Source organism: Aquarana catesbeiana, linkage group LG01, assembly GCF_042186555.1.
Source record: "Aquarana catesbeiana isolate 2022-GZ linkage group LG01, ASM4218655v1, whole genome shotgun sequence".
Taxonomy (NCBI): Eukaryota; Metazoa; Chordata; class Amphibia; order Anura; family Ranidae; genus Aquarana; species Aquarana catesbeiana.
The window spans coordinates 70,065,646-70,092,950 of NC_133324.1; the positions used below are offsets into that span (position 1 = coordinate 70,065,646).

The 27,305-nt window shown below is 41.8% G+C and overlaps 1 protein-coding gene across 22 annotated transcripts in view; it reads right to left on the bottom strand.

Annotated features, from left to right (window-relative positions):
• Positions 1–27,305, bottom strand: part of TCF4 (transcription factor 4) — a 595,219-nt gene that overhangs the window by 31,931 nt on the left and 535,983 nt on the right. For 16 of the 22 annotated variants that reach the window (XM_073620084.1, XM_073620005.1, XM_073620013.1 and 13 more), the window contains 2 exons: positions 21,731–21,807; positions 16,780–16,983 (listed from right to left, as the gene is read on the bottom strand). In XM_073620084.1, the coding sequence (XP_073476185.1) occupies positions 16,780–16,983; positions 21,731–21,807 (281 nt within the window). The remainder of the gene's footprint in view (positions 1–16,779; positions 16,984–21,730; positions 21,808–27,305) is intronic. The other 6 variants (XM_073620022.1, XM_073620104.1, XM_073620138.1 and 3 more) reach the window with 1 other exon arrangement.

Below are 27,305 nucleotides of genomic sequence, written 5' to 3' on the forward strand. Positions count from 1 at the left end.
CTTTACTGCACAAATTCCACAAAAAAGACTGGTTACAATATGCCCAACAACACCTTGACGTTCCTTTATTGGCTTTTTTGTGGCATTGGCGCAGTAAATGCTTCCTTCTGGCAGCTCAACCATGCAGCTCTTTTTTGTTCAAGTATCGTTGAATTGTGCTCCTTAAAAACAACCACATCATCTTTTTGGAGAGCAGCCTGTATTTCTCTTGCGGTTACCTGTGGGTTTTTGTTTGTCTCCTGAGCAATTTTTCCGCTGGTTGTGGCTGCAATCTTTCTTGGTCTACCTGACCTTGGCTTAGTATCAAAAGAGGCCCGAATTTTCCACTTCCTAAAGCGGAGTTCCACCCAAAAATGGAACTTCCGTTTTAAGGGAAGGTGACCCCCTGACATGCCACATTTGGCATGTCATTTTTTTGGGGGGGAGGGGGGAACCCTCTTTTTAGAGGGTTCCAGCTCCCACTTCCTCCCGGGGCACCGCGGCACCGGAAGGAAGATCACCTCTCCCCCTCCCTCTTGGCAATCATCTGGGACACGTCACAGGTCCCAGATGATTGCCTGGCCAGTCACAGCACGCCGCGCGGCTCGCGCATGCGCAGTGCGTGCCCGGCTGTGAAGCCACAGCCGGGCACCCACAGTAACAATGCCGGCACCGCAGAGAGGAGGGGGAGACGAGCGGGGCTTCGTTCTCTCGCATCGCTGGACCCTGGGACAGGTAAGTGTCCGACTATTAAAAGTCAGCAGCTGCAGTATTTGAAGCTGTTGACTTTTAATTTTTTTTAAATAAGGGATTAAACAGTACTGACTAGCATATTCAAGGCTTTGGATGTATTTTTATATTCTTTTCCATCTTTATAAAGTTCCATTACTTTGTTACGCAGGTCTTTTGACTGTTCTTTTCTACCTCTTCACAGCTTAGTATCTAGCCTGCTTAGGGCATCCAAGTGAGAGCTAACAAACGCAACTTAACCTTTAATTGCCATTTTAACCTGTGTGTGCCACCTTCTTTGTCTGTACCAAGGCCAAACATTCCAGGGTATGTAAACTTTTTATCAGGGCCACTTGGGTGATTTCTGTTATCATTATGATTTAAAAAGTATCCAAAAAACTATGTGATAATAAATGGCTTCATGTGATCACTATCCTTAAATAAAAGACAGTTTTTTGGCATGACCAGTCATATTTTCAATATTAATGCCAAATTCACAATTTCTGCCAGGGTATGCAAACTTTTGAGCTCAACTGTATTTATGACTTTCTCTGACCCTAAGGCGAGTTTGTAAATGTGTACATTTTTTTATCCCATTGACATACATTTTTTTCTTTTACATCAGTCTTCCTTCTCAAATCCTACCTAGCAAAGCCTCTTATTCCCAGCTACATACTTTACAAGCCTCTCCTCTATCCCCTTGCCCAACATTACTTAAAGATGCCATTTAATCTGCTTATATTTAGTTTCTCCTATCCTATATTTTTATTTTCATTAAATACCTTAGGTTTTGTTTTGTTATGTGACCCAGTAACATCAACACTAGGTTTTCGAGATTCTCAATGGCCCAGTGGTCACCAACCCCCCCCCCCCTCCTCCTCCCAAGAACCAGGGATCGGCCCCAGCGACAACAACCTTTTCATGGACCAGGCTGGGCAGTGCAGCCGATTACCTGCAGGGGGAGGTGTGGGGTGGTTGTGTGCAACCTGTTACCTCAAGGGTGTGTGCAGCCTGTTACCTCCAGGGAAGGGGGGTGGGTGCTACCTTTTACCTCTGAGGGAAGGGGTGGTGTATGCAGCCTGTCAGGCTCTCTTCTTCTTCTCCCCCTTCCTCTCCGTAGGTAAGGTGACCACATAGAGGGAGGGAGCAGTGGTGCTAGAAAAAAAGGGAGTGAGCACCCTCTGGTGGTGGAAGGGTGATAGTGCATGTTGTGCAGGCTAGCTCACCTGCCGGGTACCCCAGCCGCATGGCTCGGCCCCCCATAGGCCACGGCCTGGCATTTCTCTATGCAATGCATTTTTTTTGCCTTTATATTCATCTGGTGATCATGTCAGTAACACACTTTCTGCCTGAGGGTGACCCTGGCAAAAAGACTAAAGAACACCTTTCCTTCCCCATAACCTACTGGAAATATATTCTGTAGTCCACAAGAAGAGCTGGAAACAATGTAACTATTTACAGTGTAGCAAAGGAAGTTTTAAGTCCACAAGAATTCTGGTAGGGTCAACAGATATGTTTTTGTATATGTCAAACATATAGGACCAAGCACTTTTAGACTGGGTTCACACTGTGTGGGGACGCGGCTCACAGCAGGGGTCCACTGCGTCCCTCTTCTCCGTTTCAGGGACGAATCAGGCCCAAACTTTTGCCTGAATTCAGACCTGAAATGGAGCCAAAGACGCACACGACCCTTGCGCTCTGCGGACGCCACGGAGATGCGTGAACCAGCTCCATTTAGAGCTGGTCACAGACTCCTGTCATGCGAATTGGATGGGGGAAAACCCATCAGTGTCCACCCAGCCTCAAGTTTCTATTTAATAGACCAATAGGGAGCAGATAAGAGACGTTCATTGTTAGGGATTACATCATTTAAGAAATAACAGAAATATAGAAGAGTAAGGTATGTGTAAGTGTAAAAGTCACACCAAAAACTAACTCCAACTATGTGCCCTTGGAAAATACACTTTAATTTCCCCTTAAAGTATTCACTATACTAGCTAATGAAGAGACACATTTCAAGTATTATGGCCACCCAAAATTAAGCATGGTAAATCATCTTCTAGTCTATAGGGAGGTCTATGGCAACAGGTAGCTAGTTCTGAGAATAACCCCTCCTGAAAAAAAGTATACACGGAGAGTATGCATTATATTTTTTTTATTTTTCAGCGCTGAACGATTGATAAGACATTCCAAAGGTACAGACCCTCTTCAAGCTTATACAGTACACTTATGCCCTGTACACACGATCGGACATTGATCGGACATTCCAACAACAAAATCCATGGATTTTTTTCGGACGGATGTTGGCTCAAACTTGTCTTGCATACACACGGTCACACAAAGTTGTCGGAAAATCCGATCATTCTGAACGCGGTGACGTAAAACACGTACGTCGGGACTATAAACGGGGCAGTAGCCAATATCTTTCATCTCTTTATTTATTCTGAGCATGCGTGGCACTTTGTGCGTCGGATTTGTGTACACACGATCGGAAATTCCGACAACGGATTTTGTTGTCGGAAAATTTTATAGCCTGCTATCAAACGTTGTGTGTCGGAAAATCCAATGGAAAATGTGTGATGGAGCCCACACACGGTCGGAAATTCCGACAACATTGTCCTATCACACTTTTTTTCCGTCTGAAAATCCGACCGTGTGTACGGGGCATAAGAGTTGAGATTTAGTCGCTGGAAGTATGGCCAAGGCCAAGTGTCCTATTTGCTTGTTACTGATTAGACCAGGGTCTCTCAACCAGGGTTCCGTGGAACAATAAAATTCCTCCAGAAGTTGCTAGGGGTTCTTTGAGCAATGAGCAATTTCTGCCTCTCAGATAAGTTCCAACTGACACCAATGATCTTTTTAGCGATCTATAAGGGGGTAATTCTTCCCAATGATCACAAGTGTACAGAGCATTTTTCCCAATGCCCATCACACTAATGTATCATGAGTTGTAGATATAGTAATTTATAGCAGAGGTTCCCTGAGATCAGAAAGGTATTTCAAGGGTTCCTCTGTGTTGAAAAGCTTGAGAAAGGCTGGATTAGAGAAAGTGTCAAACACCAGAATAAAATACATAGCTGAAAATGGATTTATCTCTCATATTTACAACTCTATTTGGCCAGTCATGTGATCTAAGCACCCATGTCAAACTGCATTGTCAGGGTGGAGACATCCCCATTACCTGCCGTGGCTCTGCAGTTTTCACCTGTGTGCTCATTGAACTGTGTGCATCATTACACTAATCCGGTCCTCCATGGACCTTGCTCCTCCTGTAGTCTTAACTCCTCTCGTTGGGAAAAGAATTTGGAAATGTAACGCTGGAACCTCATGATTATTCTACTGTTATAAGGGGTATACGGGTATTTGACTAGGATATCTGGATTCCAGGAGCAGGCAGCTTCTTGCCAAGGGACTTCCACTGTTTTCATAGTTTGTAACTGAAAAATCTGAGATTGAAGTGCCACACCAAAATCTAGCTGTCTATATATAAATGTATTTCAAGGAAAGGTGAAAGACTATTCTATTAAAAATCTAATGCTGAGCGGGGGAAGGGGGGAGGGGGGATTGGTGGTTGGGTGTTTGTTGGAGGGAGAGCACCATTTCAGGATTTGAAGTGAGAAGTAATGAATACTGGACTGGAGTACAAACGATGTGCTGTTTTAATCTACTTTTTGAGGTGCAGAGTCTGTCAGCAGCTGGTTCAAGCAGCCAACTTTTGGTGTGGCACTTCAATATCAAATGAACTCCTCCTCTATCAGTCCCCGGTGCATGAAATCATGTTAAATTGGCAGATTTGTACAAAGTATTAGAGCAGCCTTACCCAACCTCTTTAACCGAGAGGAACCCTTGAAATTAGTTTCAGTTCTCAAGGAACGCTTGTTAAAATGAATTAATTGGGGGTCCATGAAAGGATTAGCTTCCATACAGTGGTGATGAGTGGGAAAAATGCCTGCTTACATTGGTGGTCAGTGGGAAAAATGCCCTTTACACTGGTGGTCAGTGGGAAGAATGGCCCCTACATTGGTGGTCGGTGGAAAGAATGCTTCTTACATTGATGGTCAGTGAGAAAAATGCCCCTTACTTTGTTGGTCAGTGGGAAGAATGCTGCTTACATTGATGGTCAGTGAGAAAAATGCCCCTTACTTTGCTGGTCAGTGGGAAGAATGCTGCTTACATTGATGGTCAGTGAGAAAAATTCCCCTTACATTGGTGGTCAGTGGGAAGAATGCCTCCTTGCATTGATGGTCAGTGAGAAAAATTCCCCTTACATTGGCAGTCAGTGGGAAGAATGTTCCTTACATTGGTGGGCAGTGGGAAGAATGCCTCCTTGCATCGGTGGTCAGTGGGAAAATGGACATTACATTGGTGGTCATTGGGGAGAATGCCTTCTTGCATATTTTTGTTTAATTCTGTTTCATTATTATATTGATAATTAAAATAAAAATGGGCTACTAGAAGTATAACAATGTCTGGACTGTATATGCTAAGCTACAATTGGATAGCATAAAACACCAATTAGTGGGAGTGGGTGGATGCAAATTACCTGAGCTGCAGATAGTCTTGCAGCTTCTCATGGCAGCCAACCCCCATCCCCTTTTTTTATTCTCTCAGTAGAACTGGATATTAACTTTTGCCTACAGCTGAAGATCTTCTGTTGTATATTCTAGATCCATTTTCAGTGGCTCCACCTCACATTTTCCCCTCCACCTCCCTGTCTTTTTTAATGGAAGTGAATTGAGCTAATCCATGATTGCTCCATAGCTCAATGTGAAACACACAGGAGGCTTTACAGAGGAAGTTTTCTTTGGCAATGAATGTTATTGATGTGATGTGAAAGGCCAGCTTCCATAACAGATTTTCATCCAGAGCAGCAAAATAACATTTTTTTGCTTTCATTCCCACTCGGTCTGGAGCTGCCAGTAATTGTCAGCTCTCAAATACATAAATAAATAGGATAGGAACACTAATTTTTTTGGTATGCTTTTCCTCCCTTAGGTACTCATTCTTCCTATTGAATCCCACAGCCCAGATAGGTTTTCTTTAATATGGCCTACTTCATGTTGAGCTCCGGATTTTTGTCTTCCTCAGCATTAGTAGTGACATCATATGTCCCCGCAGAGGATACTACCACCTTGCTAGTTGGTACAAAAGTCATGAGCAATGTCAGTTGCCAATGAAAACCTAGCACCTTGTGAATATGGTTTATTCCCGTTTTCAAAAATTGTGAGCAGGCAGGCTTTTTATTGAAGAAGAGACATGCACTGTCTCTTCTACAATAAAATAAACCTACCTGCCTGCTCTTAATCTTCTCCGGAATGTATACTGAGCTGCACAAGCATTTCAGCCCAGCACCTGTTTGCTGGGATGACTGCACTCCTGAAATGACATCCCATGCCAGCCAATGAAGACGGCTGCAGCCCGACCCTCGAAAGAGGCTGGGTAGAAAATGCCGGTACTGGCGAGGGACCTTGGACCATTGAAGGATAGGCAAGTATAGGAGGGTTTAGCTCGGCTTTAAAGTTAAATTCCAGCGAAAACACACTGTTTTAAGTTCAAGATAGTTGGAAACTCTGTAAATTTTTCTCTTTTGGGAAGATTTTCCTTGCGTGAGTGGAAATCTGCCAAAAGTGATGAAAATTCCTATCTTTTGCAGCAGATTCCTAACAGAAGGATTTCCGGCAACATTTTGGATTCTCCCCCTTCACTTTCTGCCCCGGTGGCAATGGTTACCAGGACAAATAGCAAAGATGTATCTTTTAAGTGGGGACACAATAAACCAGATACTTCCTCTTACTGTCTCACACTAGGATTTGGCTTGACTTCTACCTTAAAGTGGCACTCTAGGGGGAAAAGAAAAGTTTTTTTGGTTAAAATTTCCTTGGTTCAGAGATGTTCTCTATAAATTCTTTTAAACTAGGGCCAAATGGTGGCTGGGGTGCTAATAATGCTAATTCTATTCATGCTGTACTACTTCATACAGCTGAGTATAGAATTTAAACTCCTGACATTGAGGTTTTATTTATTTTTTTAATTACAGCTAGGAAAAGTAACAGATAATCTTGATAGACCCTTTCCTCTGCTACTGATAGTTACCAACTCTTCCCTAAAGAGAAAGTCCAAGAATGGCCACTAACTGACCCTCTCAGCCCAGTTAGCAACCCAGATGGCCATATGTACAGAGCCTAGAGGGATCGGGGTAAGTCCTTCCTCCGACTCATACACCTAGAATAAAAATTAATATCCGGATATTGAGGTATTTAAAAACTGATTCACAGTAATGTCAGCCTAGTAATAAACGGGGACATGTCCTAGAGACCACCTAACGGCTAAAAGTGGTAAATATTAAATATTAGCCTATATTCTAGTTGCCTGACTATAAAAGATGTATGAAAACATATCCTTCACATTTCTTTAACCTTAATCTTTAATATAAATAATATACAAATGCTATACATTTCCTTTAAACCTAATAGCTGCTAACCGTGCCATGCTTAAGGAAGTGACCTTGAGATACAATACGCACTGCTTCGCCTCAAGACCTTGTTTTCCCAAGTGGATCATCTTTCATGCTTCACTACTCAAGAACTGAGAGACACTCTGCTATCATATATGCAATGTTTGGTGTAATGGCTTATATCCCTGCTGTACAATCACCAGTAGCTAGGCTCTGTCACCTTCTGTCCTCACTGATAGTTTCTCATAACTAGAATGCACCATAGCTTCTATTTAAGGATTCACACAAATGTGCCCATTGCAGTTCTTTTCCCAGGAAGATCACACTTTATTGCACAAAAATAAAAAACAAGCCTAAATTAGAAAAATCATGTCAAAAAATCAGTTTGGAGGCATGTGATTGATGTATTTACCAATGTATTTGTCACCAATAGAATGTAGATATGACAGTTCTTATGCTTGGTTCTCAAAATCAAGGTAAGATAGCCTTTGCACTCACAAGGCACACATAGTATGTCGTCAGACATCTAAAATATGCCAAAATGTTCAGCTTCCTTGTGGCTGCACTGGGCTAGTATATCAACAGACATCTTGGCTGCTAAAAGCTAAACAAACGACCAGGGACACCTTACATCAGAGGTGGGACACTGAGCTGGAAGCAATATGAATTCTTGATCTGAGGTCAGTGACTTCGCTATTCTCCACTTTACCTACAGCTTGATCAGAGACCTGCCCCAACCTGTGAACCTCTGAGGTGCGTAGCACAGTCAAAAGCTCAATCCTCTATGCAAGCCTTAACAAGCCTATGCAATGCAGTAGAGCTCCATTCTCAACTAGAGTTCCGCGGAACACTAGGGCTCCTCTAGAAGTTAGGGTTCTAGAGTTCCTTAAGCTGTGACTAACTTACCTCCCATTCTATGGTGCCTGCATAGTTCTGGGTCCAACACTAGTTGGCAGAGCGAGCTGCATGACACCAATAATCTTTGAAGCTGTCTGTAAGGGGAGCATCCTGACCACCACTGAAAGAAGGGCTTTCTTCCCACTAGCCATGAATGTAAGTAAGGTGCAAATTGGTTTTAGCAGGCATTCCCTAAATCTTGTAAAGAATTACAAGGGTTCCTCTCGGGTAAAAAGTTTGCTAAAAACTTGAGTAGAGCATCCCATTTTCAAGCAGCAAAATGTAAGAGTTCTTCTGTATCAAACAGTTGATCAGGTTTTTTAAGGTGCAGCTTCACCCAAAAGGGGAAGTTCTGCTTTAAGTCCTCCTCTCCTCTTCCTGATTTGGTACATAATTTTTTTGGGGGGAAAGGGGGGTGTTGTGGGGAGCAGGTACCTAGTTTTGACAGGTACCCACTTCCACTTCTGCTTGGATTGCATAGTTCTCCACTCCCCTCTCCCTTCCCTCAGTCTTCTGGGACATGTCACAGGTTCCAGGAGACCGCAAGACCATTCACAAAGCGCAGCTTCACAGCTGGGTACCCACAATTAAGATGCCAGCACTGGGAACCCGAAGGCTAGTGAATAACTAGTCCGAGTGAGGACAACACTGGATCCATGGACTGGTAAGTATCCTATTATTAAAAGTTTTTGAGTTTTTTGATTTTTTTTTGTTACAGACTGGAGAACTGCTTTAATTGAGTTTATGAACATCTTAAATAGGGGTATATCTGCTTACTGTTCTGCTCTTAAAAAACAGGATAACAGGTACACCTAAGAATTGAATTTTTCAGGAAAGCTGACTGGTGTGCCAAGCCAGGGACATTTCCAGGGACACAAACCTTGGGTAAGGATCAATGCTCCCATACATCTTCCAATATGTTGCAGTCTACAGTGCTGGGAGTCTGTGAACGTTCCCTATTAAGCTGCGCTCGCTGCATTCCAGTCTGTTCCTCAGCACCTGCTTTACTGATGACCTCAGCTCTGCTTCTTGAGATTTAGACTTTTTTTTTTTTCACAAAACAGCTTTTTAAACAAAAGCCAGCTGTTTCCGATCAGGACTACAGGGGAAACAAGAATCAGGGTAGACTGGGGGAGGGGGGTAACCCGCAGACAACAATTCTTCATTAGCTTCAAGTCACTTTTTTTTTCTCCTCCACTGAAGGATTCATTAAATGCATAAAGGAAGTGAACAAAATAGGAAGAGAAACATATATAAACTGGAAAATCAAGCTGAATGCTCAATTTAGTATCTGAAATGGATCGTCTTTGGGAATTGCTTATTTTTGTAAGGAATGATTGTGCATACAGTTAAAAGAAAATTGTGTCTAGTGCTATTTGCATCCTATAACTGGCCATATAAGAAACTCTTGATGCCATTCAGTAAAATAATTTTTTCTATGTTTTGGGGGGCCCTCTTGCTTGTAACAGGCACATGTGTAAGACTATAAAAAAATGAAGACCTTTGGATTGCCATTCCTCCCCATCAGAATATTGCAGACGAACAGTTCACAAGAAAGCAATAATTGCTCTTCTGATGTAATAGAATTTATCCAATGTTGATATACAGTATGTGGGTTTAGAGGAGGAGAAGATCAGACACATTGGGACTAATGCATGAAAGTGTGGGCAGCACGGTGGTAGGACTTTTACTTTTCAGCACTAGAGTCCCAGGTTCGAATCTCGCATGGAATTACATGTTCTCCATGTGTTTGAATGGGTTTCCTTCCACACCTTGTGATGCGCTGATAGGTTTTTTGGCTCTAATATGTTTATATATGCATGTGAGAGAGGGACCTTAGACTGTAAGCTACTCGAGGGCAAGGACTGATGTAAATGTACATTATATAAAGTTCTGTGTAAATTGCTGGCACTATGTAAATATCTGTAAAAATGTCAATTTTAACTAAGGTTCTAGAAGCTCTTGCATGCCAAAATGCAATACACATGACAAAAGAGACCAAAGAAAAGGTACATGCATAGAACTGTATGATGCCAAAGCGCCCATTAGGTTCAGGGGCTACTGCCAGGAATGTATGAGGGTTTTGTCTTGCTTTGGAAGTGACAGGTTCATGGTAAATAGCCACATCTAAAGTTTTCTCAAACAGAGGTTTGAGAAAGATTTAAATGAGCATTTACAAAAAAAAAAAAAAAACACATATGGCACTGGTAAATGACTTCATTAGCATTGACTCTACGTCCTACAAGACAAGCTATTCCATGACTTCATTTGACTTGGACGAAACGGACGTATTATATGTGGAAACGTTCCCGGCAAAGGGCCACAAAAAGCAAACAAATTTAAAAAGCAAAAGCCTAGCAGAGGTTATATAATGTTGGGAGGTGTTGATGGTGTGGAACAGACCTCCATAGCTGGGAACATGTAGAATAACATTTTCCAGAAACGGGTCATTTGAAAATTATATACATGCAGCATCATTTTTACAAACTCAGGCCTGAATTCATGAAAGATAGTCATTAAAACTGAGCTCTACGCAGATACAGTATAAAAGACACACATTTATGTAGCTCTGTATTCATTCATACATCATTAAATGTATTTTTTAAATGCAAGCAGTTTAAGTACTTGAATTTGAGTTGGTATCAGACTCTTGCAATGCCCTGATGCCTGGTACAGCAGACTTCAGACTAGCAGAAGAAGCAGCAGAAGGAGCCAATCAGTTGTGCTCAAGTACTCATGTGCTAACAAGATTCATGCTGATAGGAGAAGATAGCAAAGTGACAAAGGGATGAACTCATTAGTCATCTGCTTGTCCTTTTAATACCCAGTTTCAGGCTGGGGAGAGAAAAGACCTTTATATGTCACTTAGCTGCAGCAGAGAAAAAACAAAACTATGTTAATCCCAAAACTAGATGTCCAAAAATACAAGTTCTTGAGCAGGTAAAACCGCCCCCTATTTGCATAGCTTTTCCCTAGAGTTCTGCTTTAGTTTAAGTAGATTCCTAGGTAAAACCTTCTTTTACTAGTTTGGGAGAGAACACCTGCCAGTTTTTTTTTTTATTGCCTGTGTCACCAATGCAGAGAATTTCCTCACTTCCGGTTTTTATCAAAGGAGGAGAATGCGAGAAAAAATTAAAAATTTTAAGATTGTCAAAACAGAATAGGAATAGAGGGGAATCATCCAACATGGATGCTTGTTCAAGTGACAAGACAAAATCTTCCAAAAGGGACACTTGTTCAGGTGACGAGCGGAAACCTTCCAATAAGGACCCTTATTCTGGTGAAGAGGGGAAACCTTAATGAGGACACTTGTTCCAGTAAAGAGGGTAAATCTTCCAATGCATACATCTGTTCTGGTGATGAGGGGAAATCTTCCAATAGGGACACTTGTTCCAGTGATGATGGGAAACCTTCCAATGGGACACTGGGAACACTTGTTTCAGTAATAAGGAGAAATCGTCCAATGAGGACACTTTTAAGGATGACCAAAGGAAACCTTCCAACAGGAACACTTGTTCCAGTGACGAGGAGAAATCGTTCAACGGGGTCACTTGTTATGGTGACAAAAGGAAACTTTCCAATGGGAACACTTGTTCCAGTGACAAGGAGAAATCATCCAATGGGGACATTTGTTATGGTGACTAGAGGAAACCAACCAATGGGAACACTTGTTCCAGTAACAAGGAGAAATCGTCCAATGGGGACACTTGTTATGGTGACAAGAGGAAACCTTCCAATGGGAACACTTAATCCAGTAACAAGGAGAAATCGTCAAATGGGAACACTTGTTCCAGTGACAAGGATAAATCGTCCAATGGAAACACTTGTTATGGTGGCAAGAGGAAACCTTCCAATGGGAACACTTGTTCCAGTGACAAGGTGAAATCGTCCAATGGGGACACTTGTTATGGTGACAAGAGGGAACCTTCCAATGGGAACACTTGCTCCAGTGACAAGGAGAAATCATCAATTAGGGACACTTGTTATGGTGACAAAAGAAAACTTTCCAATGGGAACACTCGTTCTAGTGTTGAGGGGAAATTTTCCAGTGGGGACACTTGATCTGGTGACCGCAAGAACCTTCCAATGGACATACTTGTTTTGGGGACAAGGGAAAATGTTCATATAGGGACCCTTGTTCCAGTGACAAATCTTCCAATGGGAACACTTCCAATGATGACTGTCAGAGTTGGGATTTCCCCTCATTTTGAGGAGGCTTCAATTTACTTCCTGATGTGTCTTCGGGAACAGGAAATTCCAAAAAAATGTCCCCAATATGCACAGAAACAAAAATGTAATCCTGACAGAAGTTGTAACCCTTTCCACTCTAGTCAAAGCAAGTAAGCATACTTTCAATTTAAAGAACTTTTTTAAAAGGACATTCACACGATAAACTATATGAGAAATATGCTTATAACTTTATTTATATTGAAATGATAAAGGTTACATATTTCCATTATCTGAATTTTGGTCAGAGCTGCTTTTGCAAACAAGCTGAATGGCATAAGGCCTCCTATACAGTCTGTTTGTTTGAGTTCAGGGCCAAAGGAAAAGGTGCCACTCCTATTGGGTGAATCGGTATCACCCACCTGTATTGAATGTTGAAACTTGTCAATACATTGGTCCTCTGAGTTGATCTGAAGCCCCCCTCCCCTTTTTTCTTATTCCTATACAGTCTGTCTGTTCAAAAGCAAGATAAATCGACCAGGGTTCCCAGCTCCACCCACCTGCTGCGGTAACTGTCACTATTCCCCAATGGGATCTCTATAAGTTAGACAGGGGGGATTCAGCTCCCTGAAGGTAATGGCTTTGTTATGGCATTGTGTAAGGGGGAGGCACAGAAACAAACTACGGCCAGGAATTTGTGTAGTAGGGTCTCCAGAAGGTATAAGTAGGTGCATGATTCAACCGGTGTCCTTTCAGAACTCAAATATTCAGTTTCTGGAGCGCAACAGTGTGTGTTACATTGAATTATCCCTAGAAAAGTACTCTGGCTGAATCTGCTTTGGAATTTGCTTCCACAGTATACCTCCTACTGCTGCTTTATTAACTGCAGATGGGTGAAGACAGAAAACTTATAGACTGTTTCAAGCGCTGATGACGGCAATGTGGAAAAAATTACCATATCCTCTGTGTTCCCGTTTTTTTTATCCCCCCTTGTTTTTTTTTTTCTTGCTTCTTTCCACAATGTGTGGTGTGGAACTTATCAACGTGTTCAAAGGCCAGACTCAAAATTGATGTTACTCTTCTTTTGTTTTTTATGCTTCCAAATTCATTTACTTTTACAAGCCAGGTCTGAAATCACTTGAATCTATCTATCTATCTATCTATCTATCTATCTATCTATCTATCTATCTATCTATCTATCTATCTATCTATCTATCTATCTATCTTGGTGCTCTGGGAAGTCACACAGAAATCAGAGATATCTGTAATTCTCCCGTTCTCCCGTTACATTCTCAATGATGGCAGTAGGTCTGATGGCACAGAGAAATGAACCTGCTCAATACTTTTATTTTCCAGGTTTTTGCTTTTCTAACTCTGTGTTCTTAGGTTTTTCAAGGACACAAAAAAGCATAATACATTTGAGATGTCAGGTGCGCCCTGGTAATTTCTTAAGCAAATAAATAATGAGTTTGAAAGGGACAAGCAGCTACACGAGAGAGGGACCTCATCTATCTTCAACTTTTTAAGTGCTATGAGATGAAGATGTAGAAGTTCCCATGTTTTTATTGGAGAATGAAGTGGGGGGGGGGGGGGGTGAGACTAGGCAGCATACACAAGCATACAATTTATTAAGGTATTATCTATATGTTTTAAGCATAAACAAAATTAGAGCTGTGCTTATACCATACGGAGCATTATTAAATGTGAATCAGTGACATAAATAAAATCCACGTGAATGGGCAAAGTGTGTGAAAAAAATCTTCTTTAAAAGTTCATTCCAAGTAATCCAACACCAACAGCAAACAACCTCTGTGGTGTGAAACCTCCACCTCTAATATAGGGAGCCTTTACTGGATATTATGGACCTCCTGTCTCTAGAAAGGTCACATGGGTAATAATCAGAGTCATCAAAGGTCACATAGGCAATGATCAGAACCACCAAAGGGGTTCTTCAGATGTTAAGACTGATCTGCTCCTATAGGGAATGCACCACCAGTTCTCTTCCCAGCACGTTGCACCGCCCACGTGCGGTGGGCAGTGCTACGTTCTGACGTCATCCCTATGATCCCAGGAGTGCGAGTTTGAGTTGAATGCTGGAGAGATACTGTATATTTCTGGCGTTTTATCTACATACATATGTAAGTGTTATTTTAACTTTTTTGAGCGTTGTTTTGGGAAGAGAACTGATGGTGCATTTCCTATAGGAGCAGATCAATGTTATCATCTGAGGGACCCCTTTGGTTACTCTGATCATTGCCTATGTGACCTTTGATGACTCTGATTATTGCCTATGTGACCTTTCTAGAGATAGGAGGACCATAATATCCGGTAAGCGCTCCCTATATTAGACGTGGAGGTTTCACACTATGGAGGTTGATTTCTTTTGGTGTTGGATTACTTGGAATAAACTTTTAAAGAAGATTTGTTCACCCTCTTTACTAATTTACATGGAATTTATTCCTGTTACTGATTCACAGTTAATAATGTTCTATATGGTATAAGCACAGCTCTGATTTAGTTTATATTGTATGTACTATGTCTATATCACACGGTTGAGTTGCTGCTCAGTGCGAGGTTTTACACAACTGTTATGGTTCAACGTTTTTGGCATTAGCGCGGTCTCTGTACATTTGTAAATATGTTTTAAGCAAGCAGAACGTTAGGCAAAAAACAAATAGTCCTTCAGTCCACCAATCAGAGAAGGGTCACCCAAAAGTGATATTTAATTTACAGGTGAAGCCTGATGGAGGTGGATACGTGGCACAAGTAGTTACTTAGCTGAAGACTCTGAGTTGGTGTGTCATCTGCGCGGAAATGAGCCTGATTTATGAAGCTACTGTTTTATAAGGTTTTCTACAATGGTCACTTGAAGTAGAACTATAAACATACCTTTTTTTTTTTTCATTTTGGGTAGAGTAAAGAAGGATTAAAAACCCCTGTAAGGTTTATTTTTGCCCTCTTTGTCCCACTGGGGAGATTTACCTTCACTTCCTGTCCCACAGCCAAAACAGGAAGTGAGAGGAAATCCCTACGAATTAAGGGAATCTCTTGGGGACCCCAAGGACACCAGAACAAGTATCCCCATTTGAAGATTTATTACTGTTCCGGGGACAACCCAAATTTGGGGATTTTCTTTTACTTTCATTTTCAATGATAATGGTAAAAAGGCACAAATAGAGAGGGTGAATCACAGACAGCAATAAAAACTGACAGGTGTTCTAATCCCTCTCCACTCTATCCAAAAAAAATAAATAAAAAATAGTTTCCCCTTTAGCTATACATTAAAGCTGAACTCTGAGGAAATTTTTTAAAATGTCATTGCAGTGCGGCTCCTCTCAGCACTGCAAGGTTTAAATGCTTATTTTAACAAAGCTACCAGTAACAAGCACTTGTGGGCAGTCCATTGGCTTCCTCAGGTACAATTCAGGGCTATTAGCCACGTATTGTACTTGACATCACAGTGCCTGAAGCCGCCAAAATGTCCGGCAAAAGAGCCTGTTGGACCCAGTCTTACAGCGAGGAAGGAGCTTGCAGGTCCAGGGGATTGGGTAAGTAAAGGTCCGTGTTATGGGTACTATGGGTACCCTAGACATAAATGAGTAATTGAACCCGAGTGCAGGGGGAGCCCCACTGCATACAGAAATTGTAGTTCAGGTTAATATTGCATATTTCTGATTATTGATATGTTATTCTGATTATTTTGCTCTTTGGCTTAAGTATTGGCAAACCCAAAACGATATATATTGCTAGAACGCATCATTGCAGATATAATTCTATACATGTTGGAATATCTGACACTGCATAGCAATTTAAAACAGTAAGTTTATCTTTGGAGTACAAGAATCAAAAGTCTCAGAATGCATACTTTTTTGCCTTCAGATGCTTTCAATTAAAGTGTTACTAAACCCAGGCCCCTGCATTCACTATATCCGGTCTCCCACCGTGTTACATAGAACATCAAAATGCAATTATTTTAGTAAATATAAACTGCTAAATATCTTTTCTCATCAATGGTATATAGCAGTCTTGTGACTTCTATCAGTGTCTGGTAAAGCTTGTAGGAGAATTCATTCTCCTCTGACTGTCCTATGAGGCTGCATGACCCCTGACGCTTTGTCTGGACAGTGCTGAGTTTCAGGGCTGAAACTCTCTAGCAATACACACCAAATGGAGCGTGTGCAGAGTGCCTCCAAGGCTCTGTTCTATCAGCAGATGGGTTGGGGACAGTAAAAGAAGACAGGATCAAACAGCCTATTTACATAATGCAGAGGATTAACCCCTTAGATTCCACAGTGCGTATAACAAGCATTTACTTAGCATTTTTTTTAGCTTTACTGTATATACAGACTGATTTTACTGTTCTGGGTTTAGTAACACTTTAAATAAGAAAAAAAAGAGCATACAACGAATGTGTGACAAGCAAAACAAGGTCACAACAGTAAACGTGAGCTTGAAGGGGTCCACTGTGCTTCAAAAGTTCAACGTCTCAAAATGATTCCAAATATGCAGTTATGATTTACTTTGAAGAAAGGATCTTGTCATCCCTGGCTTACCATTAGAGAATGTCTGTTTGCTGACAAGAGGCCAGTTCCATATCCTGAGCCCAGGCCGCCCATGGCTCCATTGTGAGATGGTCCGATTAATCCGTGCATGTCACTGTGGCTTCCTGGCATTGCTGTTGAAGGCCCCACTGCATGATTCCTTAGTACGTGAATTGCATCATCTAATCTTTCCAATCTGTCCTCAATTCGGCTTTGCTGTAAAGAAATAAACAACGAACAATCACTCACTGCACATCTACATCTTGTGTGACATCTAATATTAATGCAAAACCTATTAACTGAGGGCCATACATTAAGGTGTCTGAAACAGGAGTGGTCTTGGATGCCTCACAGTCACCAGACTTGAACTTGTATAGGAAAATGAGGGTTGGAACGTGTGTGAAGGTCCTCATTTATTGATTATTAGCTAATCACATTCAACTGGACTTGAATTGTAATGTTGAAAACAGTGGTAGGTGTCTTTGACACCTCCTGTCTTCCACATATAATGCAGTTTTGACATCTCTACCCCAGTGTTTTGACAATAGTTCACACTTTCAGCCATGTAAAATGAAGGATTAACACCTATGAATCCTTCCTGACACCAAGGATGAGATTATGGAACTAGAACAGAGTGGTTCAACAACTTTCACACCTTCCATCCTGTTCTTAAACAATAACATCTCCCCTTCTGTGGTGATTGCATTAAGGTGTCGGTGCTACTCATGTGGATATAAAAGCTGTGGTATTTTCTTGACACTAAAGCCAGCCATAGATAGTCCGAATCTTGGCCAGTTCAGCAGGAACCAGCTGAGATTTGAACCATGTATGGGCAGGCCGAATGTATCTAAGTTGATTGATTGATCAACTTGGGTGCAACCAGCCTGTAGGATTTTACATGCGATTATTGCTTGTGGCTGTTATAGCCACTAGTAATAATCACTATGTTCTCCAGAAGGAGAAGGCTTCCCCTGCCCCTCGCCAGGAGAACACAATGGCTCCATGGGAGGGATTCCCCCATCAACACTGACTGTGTTGATGGGGGAATTACCCAATTTTCTTTCCTTCCGTCTATGGCCGGCCTTAATAAAATTATGTTACTTGGAGAAGCTACAAAACATCTTCAACATTACAGAACAAGTCCAGTTGGATGTGACTGACCACTACTAAAGACAATTGGATTCTAAAGGTTCATCTGCAATTGCTTGCTGGGGGCAATATAGACAGTACCTTTTTCAGAAACAAAGGAGGCTCAGAATATCTACCGATCCCTACCATGACTTGGCCCAGATTTCTGATAAGCCACAAAGGATGGGGATTAAAGGGTTGAGGCAACCTAAATACCTGTTTTATGAGGACCCCAAGCAAATCTGTCTAGTGATACAGTAAAAAATACTATTTGCTTTCATGACATTTGTATAGAGCAGACTTTCTTAAGCAAGGTTACGTGGAAATCCAAGGCAAGCCATAGATGATTCCATTTTCTTTCCTTCCACCACAGGTGAAAGAAAAGAAAATCACTCGATTCCCCCATCAATATAGTCAGTGTTATGGGGGAATCCCGCCTGCAGCGCTATTCTGTTCTGCCAGCGGGGAGCCTTCCCAAGTGGTAGAACAAAATGATTATGTTAGCGGCTATAGCCACCAATAGTAGTCGCATGTAAAAAAATCAGAAAGGCTGGATGTACCCAAGTTGATCTATGGACACTTACCTGCCCCCGGATCTAGCGATGTCCTCACCTGAGCCAAATCTTTAATCGGCTTTAGATCCAGGCGCCAGCATCTTGATCAAGGGAAAACGGCAGTGAAGCCTTGAGGCATCGCAACCAGCTTCCAATTGCACATGCACGACCTGCGCTGCGCTTTGTGAATGGCCCCGCATTGTTTTAGGACCTGTGATGTGTCCCAGAAGGCTGTGGGGGAGGGGGCCAAACTTCCGATTGGATCACCGAGTGCAGCAGATAGCTGTCAAAATCAGGTACCCACTCTCCCCCAAACAAAATAAAGTGCCAAATGTAAAGGAGGAAGAAGAGCGGAACTTCCCCTTTTGGGTGAAGTTCAGCATTAAGGCTTCATCAGAGGTTGCCAGGGTTCCTTGAGCAGCGGCAAACTGATCTCCTGATACAATCACCACCAACATAGGAGGCAATTTCTTACTGATATCAAAAGTAAAAGGTCACTTCTACACTAGTCAACCAATAAAAGGGGACATTTCTTTACTGATATCCAACGGAAGGGGTCATTTCTCCACTGACCACCAATGTAAGGGGACATTTATTTACTGATATCTAATGTAATTGGTCACTTCTACACTGACCACCAATGTAAGGAGGCATATTCCTACTGGCCACCAATGTAGGGAGTTTGACACTGACTACCAAATGTCACTACAATTTTTACAATCTTGGTTTCTTTTCTGGCTCTTTTATTTTTTTTTTTATATCTCATGATTAATATGGTCATATAGAGCAAGGAAGTGTTGAAAAATAATCTGGTGTGGGTGTCAAACATGCTAGGTATGCCATATTATTGGTTCTTTTTAAAACGTTCTACCCCTTTCTGATCATGATAATGTACCATGGCCTGAAAAGGGTTCCCCTGGGGTAAAAAGGTTGAGAAAGGCAGGAACAGAGGTTCTCAGATTCATTATAGATTTATTTCATTCAAATGTATTTGCTAAATGCCATCACTTCATATGTAAATCATTATGGGGCCTTTGTATCTATACTTAGGGTCGTGTCAGAGAAGTGATTCTGCCACTAACATCACTAAGGCTAGGTTCACATCTAAGATGGATGCGGCTCACAGCAGTAGTCTGGTACGTCCCTGTTCTCCGTTTAAGGGACCAATCAGGGCCGAATTTTTGCCTGAATTCAGCCCTGAAACTGAGCCAAAGATGCACAGGAACCCTGTGCAAGCCGCTCTGCAGTCGCAACGGAGATATGTGAACTGGCTCCATAGAGAGCCGGTCACAATCTTCTGTCATGCGAATTGGATGTGAGGAAACTTGCATCCAATTTGCACTAGTGTGAACCCAGCCTAAAGCCTCGTACACGCAATCGGATTGTTGGCCAACAAAACCGTGGACTTTTGTCTGAAGGGCGTTGGCCCAAACTTGTCTTGCATACAAATGGCAAGGAATTGTCGGCCAACAAATACGAACGTAGTGACGTACTACGTTGTTTTTCAGCACTTTAGCGCCACCCTTTGGGCTCCTTCTGCTAAGTAGAAGTTTGGTGAGTGTTGATTCACGCTTTTCATTTCGCACTTTTCATTATGCACTTTTTTTTTGCACCGTTGGTCAACCAGCCATGTTGCGGAATCGGAGGAGATAACGTCTTATTTATTATTGGCTTTGGAGTAATTGCTTTGACTTTATTTTTTTGGTTGAATAATAATGATTTGATTTGGTATATTTTCTATATTTTTGGATGCATAGAATGCACTCTTTGATTAAGTTCTATTGACAGATAGCATGTCTAATTTTATTTGTTTTCTTTTTTTAATGCACAATAAAAAAAATTGTGTAGAATAATACTTGGCTTGTGTTTTACTTCAAATGACAGTTTGGGAGTAGGCAGTTACATTTAAAAAAATACAATGTAAAATTGACAAGGGACACCAACATAGTTGTATCTTCGATGATCTTAAAAACTACGGGATAATGGTGTTGTGGTAACTTGCCCAAATAAAAAAAAAAAAAAAAATGAATAATAATATTTTTCTTGATATCACTAGAAAAAAAAAGCCTTTGAAATTTTGTTTGCAATAACTCCATCAGTATCACCAGCAAAGCAGCTTCATTATTATCCCATTAAAGAAGAAGAGAATTGTGCACTGAATTTCGAGATTTCATAATTTGCCGCATCACGAATGTTAATTCTCCGTTACGACTGCTAGTTTACAAGACCGACCGCTTCTGGCTCGTCCTTGCTTCAGAGCATGCGTGTTTGTACTTTGGACTTTTGTCCGACGAACTTGTGTACACACGATCGGAAAATCCGACAACACACATTTGTCCGCGGAAATTTTAAAAACCTGCTAGCCAACATTTGTCCATGGAAAATCTGACAATTGTCCAATGGAGCATACACACGGTCAGATTTCCCACCAACAGCCTGTCATCACACATTTCCCATCGGAAAGTCCGATCATGTGTACGAGGCCTTAGGGTTCCTAACATTTTCCTACAGGGCTGCTTTCTTGCTAGCTGGACCTGTGAGATGTCGCTTTCACCATCGCGTGAACTTCTGCAGCACTCCAGCCCAGCACGGAAGTGACTCCATTAGGCAAATCCATTCCATCACCTGGGCAAAGGCTGTATCTGAGCTCAGACCCGGTAACACAAGTACAGAAACCTCAGCACTGGTGTCCACTAGAGATAAATGATTTAACAGAGTCTACAGAAACTGATGTACTAGATCTTTTTGGGCTGATTTAAAGCATAATTACACAACATATAAAATTACCATGCAAGCCATTTTGTAATTTAATGTTAATGCTAAAAATTGCATTCCTTTTCAACCTGCAGCCAGAGAGGATTATCTAAAACTCACTTTATAAACCTTCATCCTTGCAACCGGGGCAACTGTAATTTTCGAAATTCTCCCTGCCCATGTGACTGGCTTGTTGCTTTTTTTCCTCTGCACCAAGCTTCACACTTTTTCAGGAAGTGCTTGCGAGGCCTATATCATTATCTACAGAACAGGAGCAGGTGATTATTTTCTATAAAGTGTGTTATAACCGCACAGATTTCCGTCTAATCATTGATCTTTGCTTTTTCTCTGGAGGAATGGAAAAGGTGGCTGCTCTGCTCTAGGGTCTTGAGTTAGAAACATCTTTACAGACCCAGAATACAAGTTGACTGATTTCTCATTGCCTTCCCTTTCTGATGATAAATCTGCACACATCTGTGGACACTTTTGTCCTAATATGTCACAACGTTAAATTTAAAAGCACCTACTAGTGAGTGCAAAGGGCCTTCATAGCTAGGAGACGAAGAAGTCTGTCCTCCATTCCTTGACCAAACAGCTGTGCCTGCTAATTAAAAGAAGGGAAAAAGTTAATTATCTACACAGTTGCATAAGCATCCTCTTAGTTAAAACTTTTGCAGTTGTTTAGTATATATATGCAAATTTGTCAAGCCGTCCAGACATATGGAGACTTTCCAAAAACATACTTAAGGGAAAAAAAAAAAAGTATTTTTGTAGCAAAACAGAGATACAGTCCATAATGTTCCTCCAGGCTGCTTTCTATCAAAGGATTTCATTGACTCGGCAGGTAATGCCTGGGAGAGAACTCGGTGCAAGAAAACAACTCAATTTCCAAAAAAGAAGCTTGGTACAAGGGATTTCAGCTTTCCAAGTCTCTGTTTCACGACATATACTGCATCCAAGAGAAAAAAAAAAAGATGCTTTCTGGCTTACCACACTATATCTTTGGCGAGCCGGTATTTGGCAAGTAGGTATAGCAATGTCACTTTATGTGGTGTGCAGGGAATTTCTTTGTATCTGCTCTGTTTTCTTTCTCCTTGAAGAGAACCAGTCATGGGGGAGGCTATGCAAGAATTTTTATTATGATAAATGTTCAGGATTAATTTTAAAAGATTTATGTGTGCCAGGTCTTTTTTACTTTACTTAATATAGGCTCAATTCACAAAGCTAACACACCAGAATGAGGATTTTTTTTAAACTTTTGAGCCAACAGCATAAAAAAAAAAAAAAGTAGTGTGGCTGAAAATAAAGGCTCGTAGCCACACTTACATATGTGCTCTCGACATGGACTGCAGCCTGCTGTGAGTAGAGATTAGCAAAAACTCTATTAGGACAGGCGCGGATGTGATTTAAACTACAGCCTTCTGGGGGTCCAAGGAACCAGAAAAAACTCTATTAGGGCATGCAATTTAAAGTACAGCCTGCTGGGGGGGGGCAAGAAACCAGCAAAGACTCTATTAGGACAGGCACACATGCATTTTAAACTACAGCCTGCTGGGGGGGGGGGGGGCAGGAAACCAGTAAAGACTCTATTAGGACAGGCACGCAAGCATTTTGAACTACAGCCTGCTACAAGAGCAGAGACGAGTGATAACTCTATTAGGAAAGGAACACATGCAATTTAAACTGCAGACTGCTGGGTGCCGAGAAACCTGAAAAAAAAACCCAAAAAAACTAATAGGATAGACTAGGGTTTCCACCCATCTGGGATTCACCCAGACAGTTCAGGTTTGAATCATGTGTCCGGGTTTCAGTCCGCCTGAAACCCAGACAGATGATTCAGAGAAGAATGTGGCTCAGAACAGGCGTTGACAGACGGGTGATGGGCCACCATGCATGCCGCATTACTTTTCTCTTTGGAGCGCCCACAGGTCTCCTAGGTCTGTTACAATCCCATAGTGTCTACTAAAAAAAAAAAAATATCGATGTGCGCCGCTAAAGTGTTCAGGTTTGGCTTGAAGAAAAAGTGGCAACCCTAGGATAGACAGGCAAACAATTTGAACTACAGTCTGCTGGGGGCAGAGAAACCAGAAAAAAACACCATTAGGATAAGCATGCATGCAATTTAAATTATAGTCTGCTGTGGGCCAAGAAACCAGCAAAAACACTATAAGAATAGGCATGCATGCAATTTGAACAGCCTGCTGTGGGTGCAGCAACCAGCGATAACTCTTATTAGGACAGATACACATGCAATCTGAACTACAGCCTGCTGTGGGCAGAGAGACCAGAAGTAACTCTATTAGGACAAACATACATGTGATTCGAACTATAGCCTGCTAGGGGCTGATAAACCAGCAGTAACTTTATTAGGACGGACACGCATGCGATTTGAACTACAGCCTACTGTGGGAGGAGAGACCAGCAATACGTCTTTTACAATATGCACATGTGTGCTTTGAACTACAGCTTGCTGTGGGCAGAGAGACCAGCAATAACTCTATTTAGATAGGCATGCATGCAATTTGAACTACAGCCTTCTGTGGGTGAAGAGACAAGCAATAACTTTATTTGGACAGTCACACATACACTTTGAATTAGAGCCTGCTGTGGGCAGAGAGACTAGCAATAACATGCGATTTCTTATGACAGTCCTTGGCATAACTGGACACGTAGTTCTATTTTGCAAAGAAAGCTTAATGTGTGAGTTTGCCCGGTAGAATTTAACACTATATTAAAAAAAGAGGAGAGTTTAAGGCTTTGTATGTTGAGCCTTTTGTCTGATAATAAGTGTTGAGTTGACTGCCAACTGCCTGAACGCACGCTGATAACCCCTGATGTCTTCCAGCTCCTGAGTGTGAACAGGAACAGAATTAAATAACAGAGTCCTTTAGGTAAAGCCTAACTCCAGGCTCAAGTTTTCTTTGTCAAAATGTACCCCTGGTAACCGCAATATCTTCATTCTAGAGCTGTCCCCTCACAATAGCTGTTCACTGCCAGAAGATGTTCATAGCCTTCCAGGTTGAATGATACCCTGCGTCACTCAACCCAGATGACCACGGACAGAACGAGGGTGCAGGGTGTTATGGCCCTGTCCTGTGGTGGGAAGTCACCATGGCACCCTGTGCTCTTGGTGTACTGATGCAGAGAACGCTTCTGCGGTCACGTTAGTCCTGCTCTTTGCATAAAACAGGACCACCCACTTCCAGAAGACAGCCAAAGACTAAAAGGGCCCAGTGCATTATGTGACTGGCCATAAGGCATCAGAAAAGTATAAAATTAATAAAAAAAACTGAATACTGCTGGAGGGGCCTTATTGAGCCTAAAGAACAAGGCAAACAGTTATAGAACTGTGATCCCAATATAAAATATACTGTGAAACTGTAATACCATTGCAAAAATAATGTAGATTTCTACAAAAATAGCATATACCTGAAAAAAGCAGTTCAGAGAAATTTCAATTTGTCTTTTGGTTTCTTTCATTGCATGTAATTATTTACATACAGAAAGAAACACAGATCTACAAACAAACTGATTCCTTGATCAAATCTAGGTTATGGGAATATTCTATTCTGAGGAATATACAGGGATAATTGCTGAGATCAAAGAGAACCCCCGTACTGTAAGATCCTACGTAACCAGTGTATATGCTGCTAAACCTAGGAGCTGTGTGTTATGCCACGTACACACGACCGGACTTTCCGGCAGAAAAAGTCAGACGGAATCATTTCATTGGACATTCCGCTCGTGTGTGGGCTTCATCTGACTTTTTCTTTCTACAATTCTGATGGACCTAGAAATAGAACATGTTTCAAATATTTCCGACGGAATCAGTTCCTATCGGGAAAACCGCTCGTCTGTATGCTGGTCCGACGGACCAAAAACGGCGCAAGGGTAGCTATTGGCTACTGGCTATTGAACTTTCTTTTTCTAGTCCCGTCGTACGTCATCGAGTTCTAAACGATCGGACTTTGGTGTGATCGTGAGTAGGCAAGTCCGTTTCATCGGAACTCCGTTGAAAAGTCCTTCAGAGTTAATTCCGACGGAAAGACCGGTCGTGTGTATGCGACATTAGGGGTCTCTGCCACTAAATGGATGGGTCCAACTACATCTTTGCAATCTCCAGTAAACATATCTACCATAGGGATGAATAGTAATGCATGTAAAACACATCTAAAACATGATGCTCTGCAATCTCAAAGTCATACATGTGAATGTCCAGAAAAGGCAGGATCAGCACATCTATTATCTAGCTTAAAAGTTTACATCTCAGCAAAAATGTAAAATAAACAACCAGTCCACATTAAAAGCAGTGTTTCAACCTAAGAAGGTCTTGGTGTGAACAAGAAGCCTTAAAAGGTGGGTTTACTTTCCAGCCTTGTTCTAGGAATTCTCCATGAAGTCACAAACAGGAACCATTGTTTGAGAGATTCCTGTTTGTACCACCTTGCTTTCCCAATAGACCTCTCATCATGTTAATTAGGTATGGGACATAATGGAGGACACTTCCTTCTGAACATCAAGCCTGGCAGGCGTCTAAAGGGATAATATTGTCTATTTATTTTAGCATTTTAGCATGTGTGCTTTAAATTATGGACTTGAAATCAAAGTATGAATTATATGATTAACAAAAGTAAATGGAACAAAAGTACCTAATGAACCTTTTTTAAACAACTGCTAAAAAAGCAGGTGAATTTGATCCTCAATGAAAATAATGATCAGCTATAATGAATATTTCTGCCTATTAGGGGCCAATTCAAACCAGGGAAGCCCACTGTGGGGAACAGAGATGAGTTTGAGCGTCCTCCAAACTCTTCTCTACCCAAACTTGCACACTTTTCTTACTCCATTAAGCTACAGGCTGGGTCATTTCTGCCCTGCATGCCACCTCTTTGACACTCTTTTGCTCACCTATGTGAGCTGCAAGGCATGAGTGACCCAGCCCGATGCACAATGGATTAAAAGAAAATGTTTGGAGTTTGGAGTTGGGTAGAGGTGAGTTTGGAGAACGCCTGAGCTCATCTCTATGGGTGAATTTAATGCAAGCGTTATGTCACGCATTGGGGTGCACTGATCTAATGCAGCCCATTCATTTGAATGATTTCCCAATGTACCTCAATGGACTAAAAATAAGACTTAAAACAAGTGTGGTCAGCGTACTGAAACACAGATCTGTTAGGGTAATACTCACAATGAATGGTATCACAGTGCTCTGATGCACAAAATGTGCATTGCAGTAACGTGCGCATTACTACAGCCTTTACATTGTGAGGTTGAAAATAAAAAGACACATGTCCCTCAAGGTCAACCAATAGAAAATGAAAAAAAAAAAAACCTAATTGAAAATCTGCATTCACAGAATCCTAAACCTATAGTTGATCTAGAGGAAGGCAAAAAAAACAAAAAAACCCTTATATGGTCTAATTTGATTCAACAGGGAAAAATTCCTTCCTGATATCCTAAGGCAGCGAATTCCAGCCTTGGTATTGTAAGGGGTACCCAAAAAAAATAATAATGGTGGAAAAGAGCAGGCCCCAGCCTAACTATATGTAAACACGGCCAGGGAACAGTTGCCTGATTATTGGAATGGAACGTTCTAGGAGACAACAAGGAAGTGGTGGTTCTACATGTTATCTGTCCAATGGGAACTTGACAGCAGGACATGTGTGCAGGACTATGCAGGTGCCTTACCCAAGGCTTGTCTGGGAGTCCTGGCCCCAACACTGCAGCACCAGGATCAGCTTAACCCACCTCAGGGATACACCAACTGTCAGTTCACCAAGGTGCCTCCATCAGATGAAACCTGCTCCACTATGCAGCAACAATCCCCTTAACTGCTCCATGGAGCACTGAAAGTGCTGCTGAGACCCTCTCTGGAATGCAACATTCTAATGAGCCACCAGACTGTGGAAAGCGTAGCCCTTCAACACACACTGGCCCCAAAATCCTATAGAAGCCCCAGATCCAGGGAATCCTGTGTCATAAGCCACACCCCAAACAGGCCCTTAGGTAACACTAGATACACCACTGTAATATGTTACATCCCATAGAGTCTCTGACCCCCAGCCTCTCAGCTCTCTCCTTCATCCCATTGACACAGCGGCA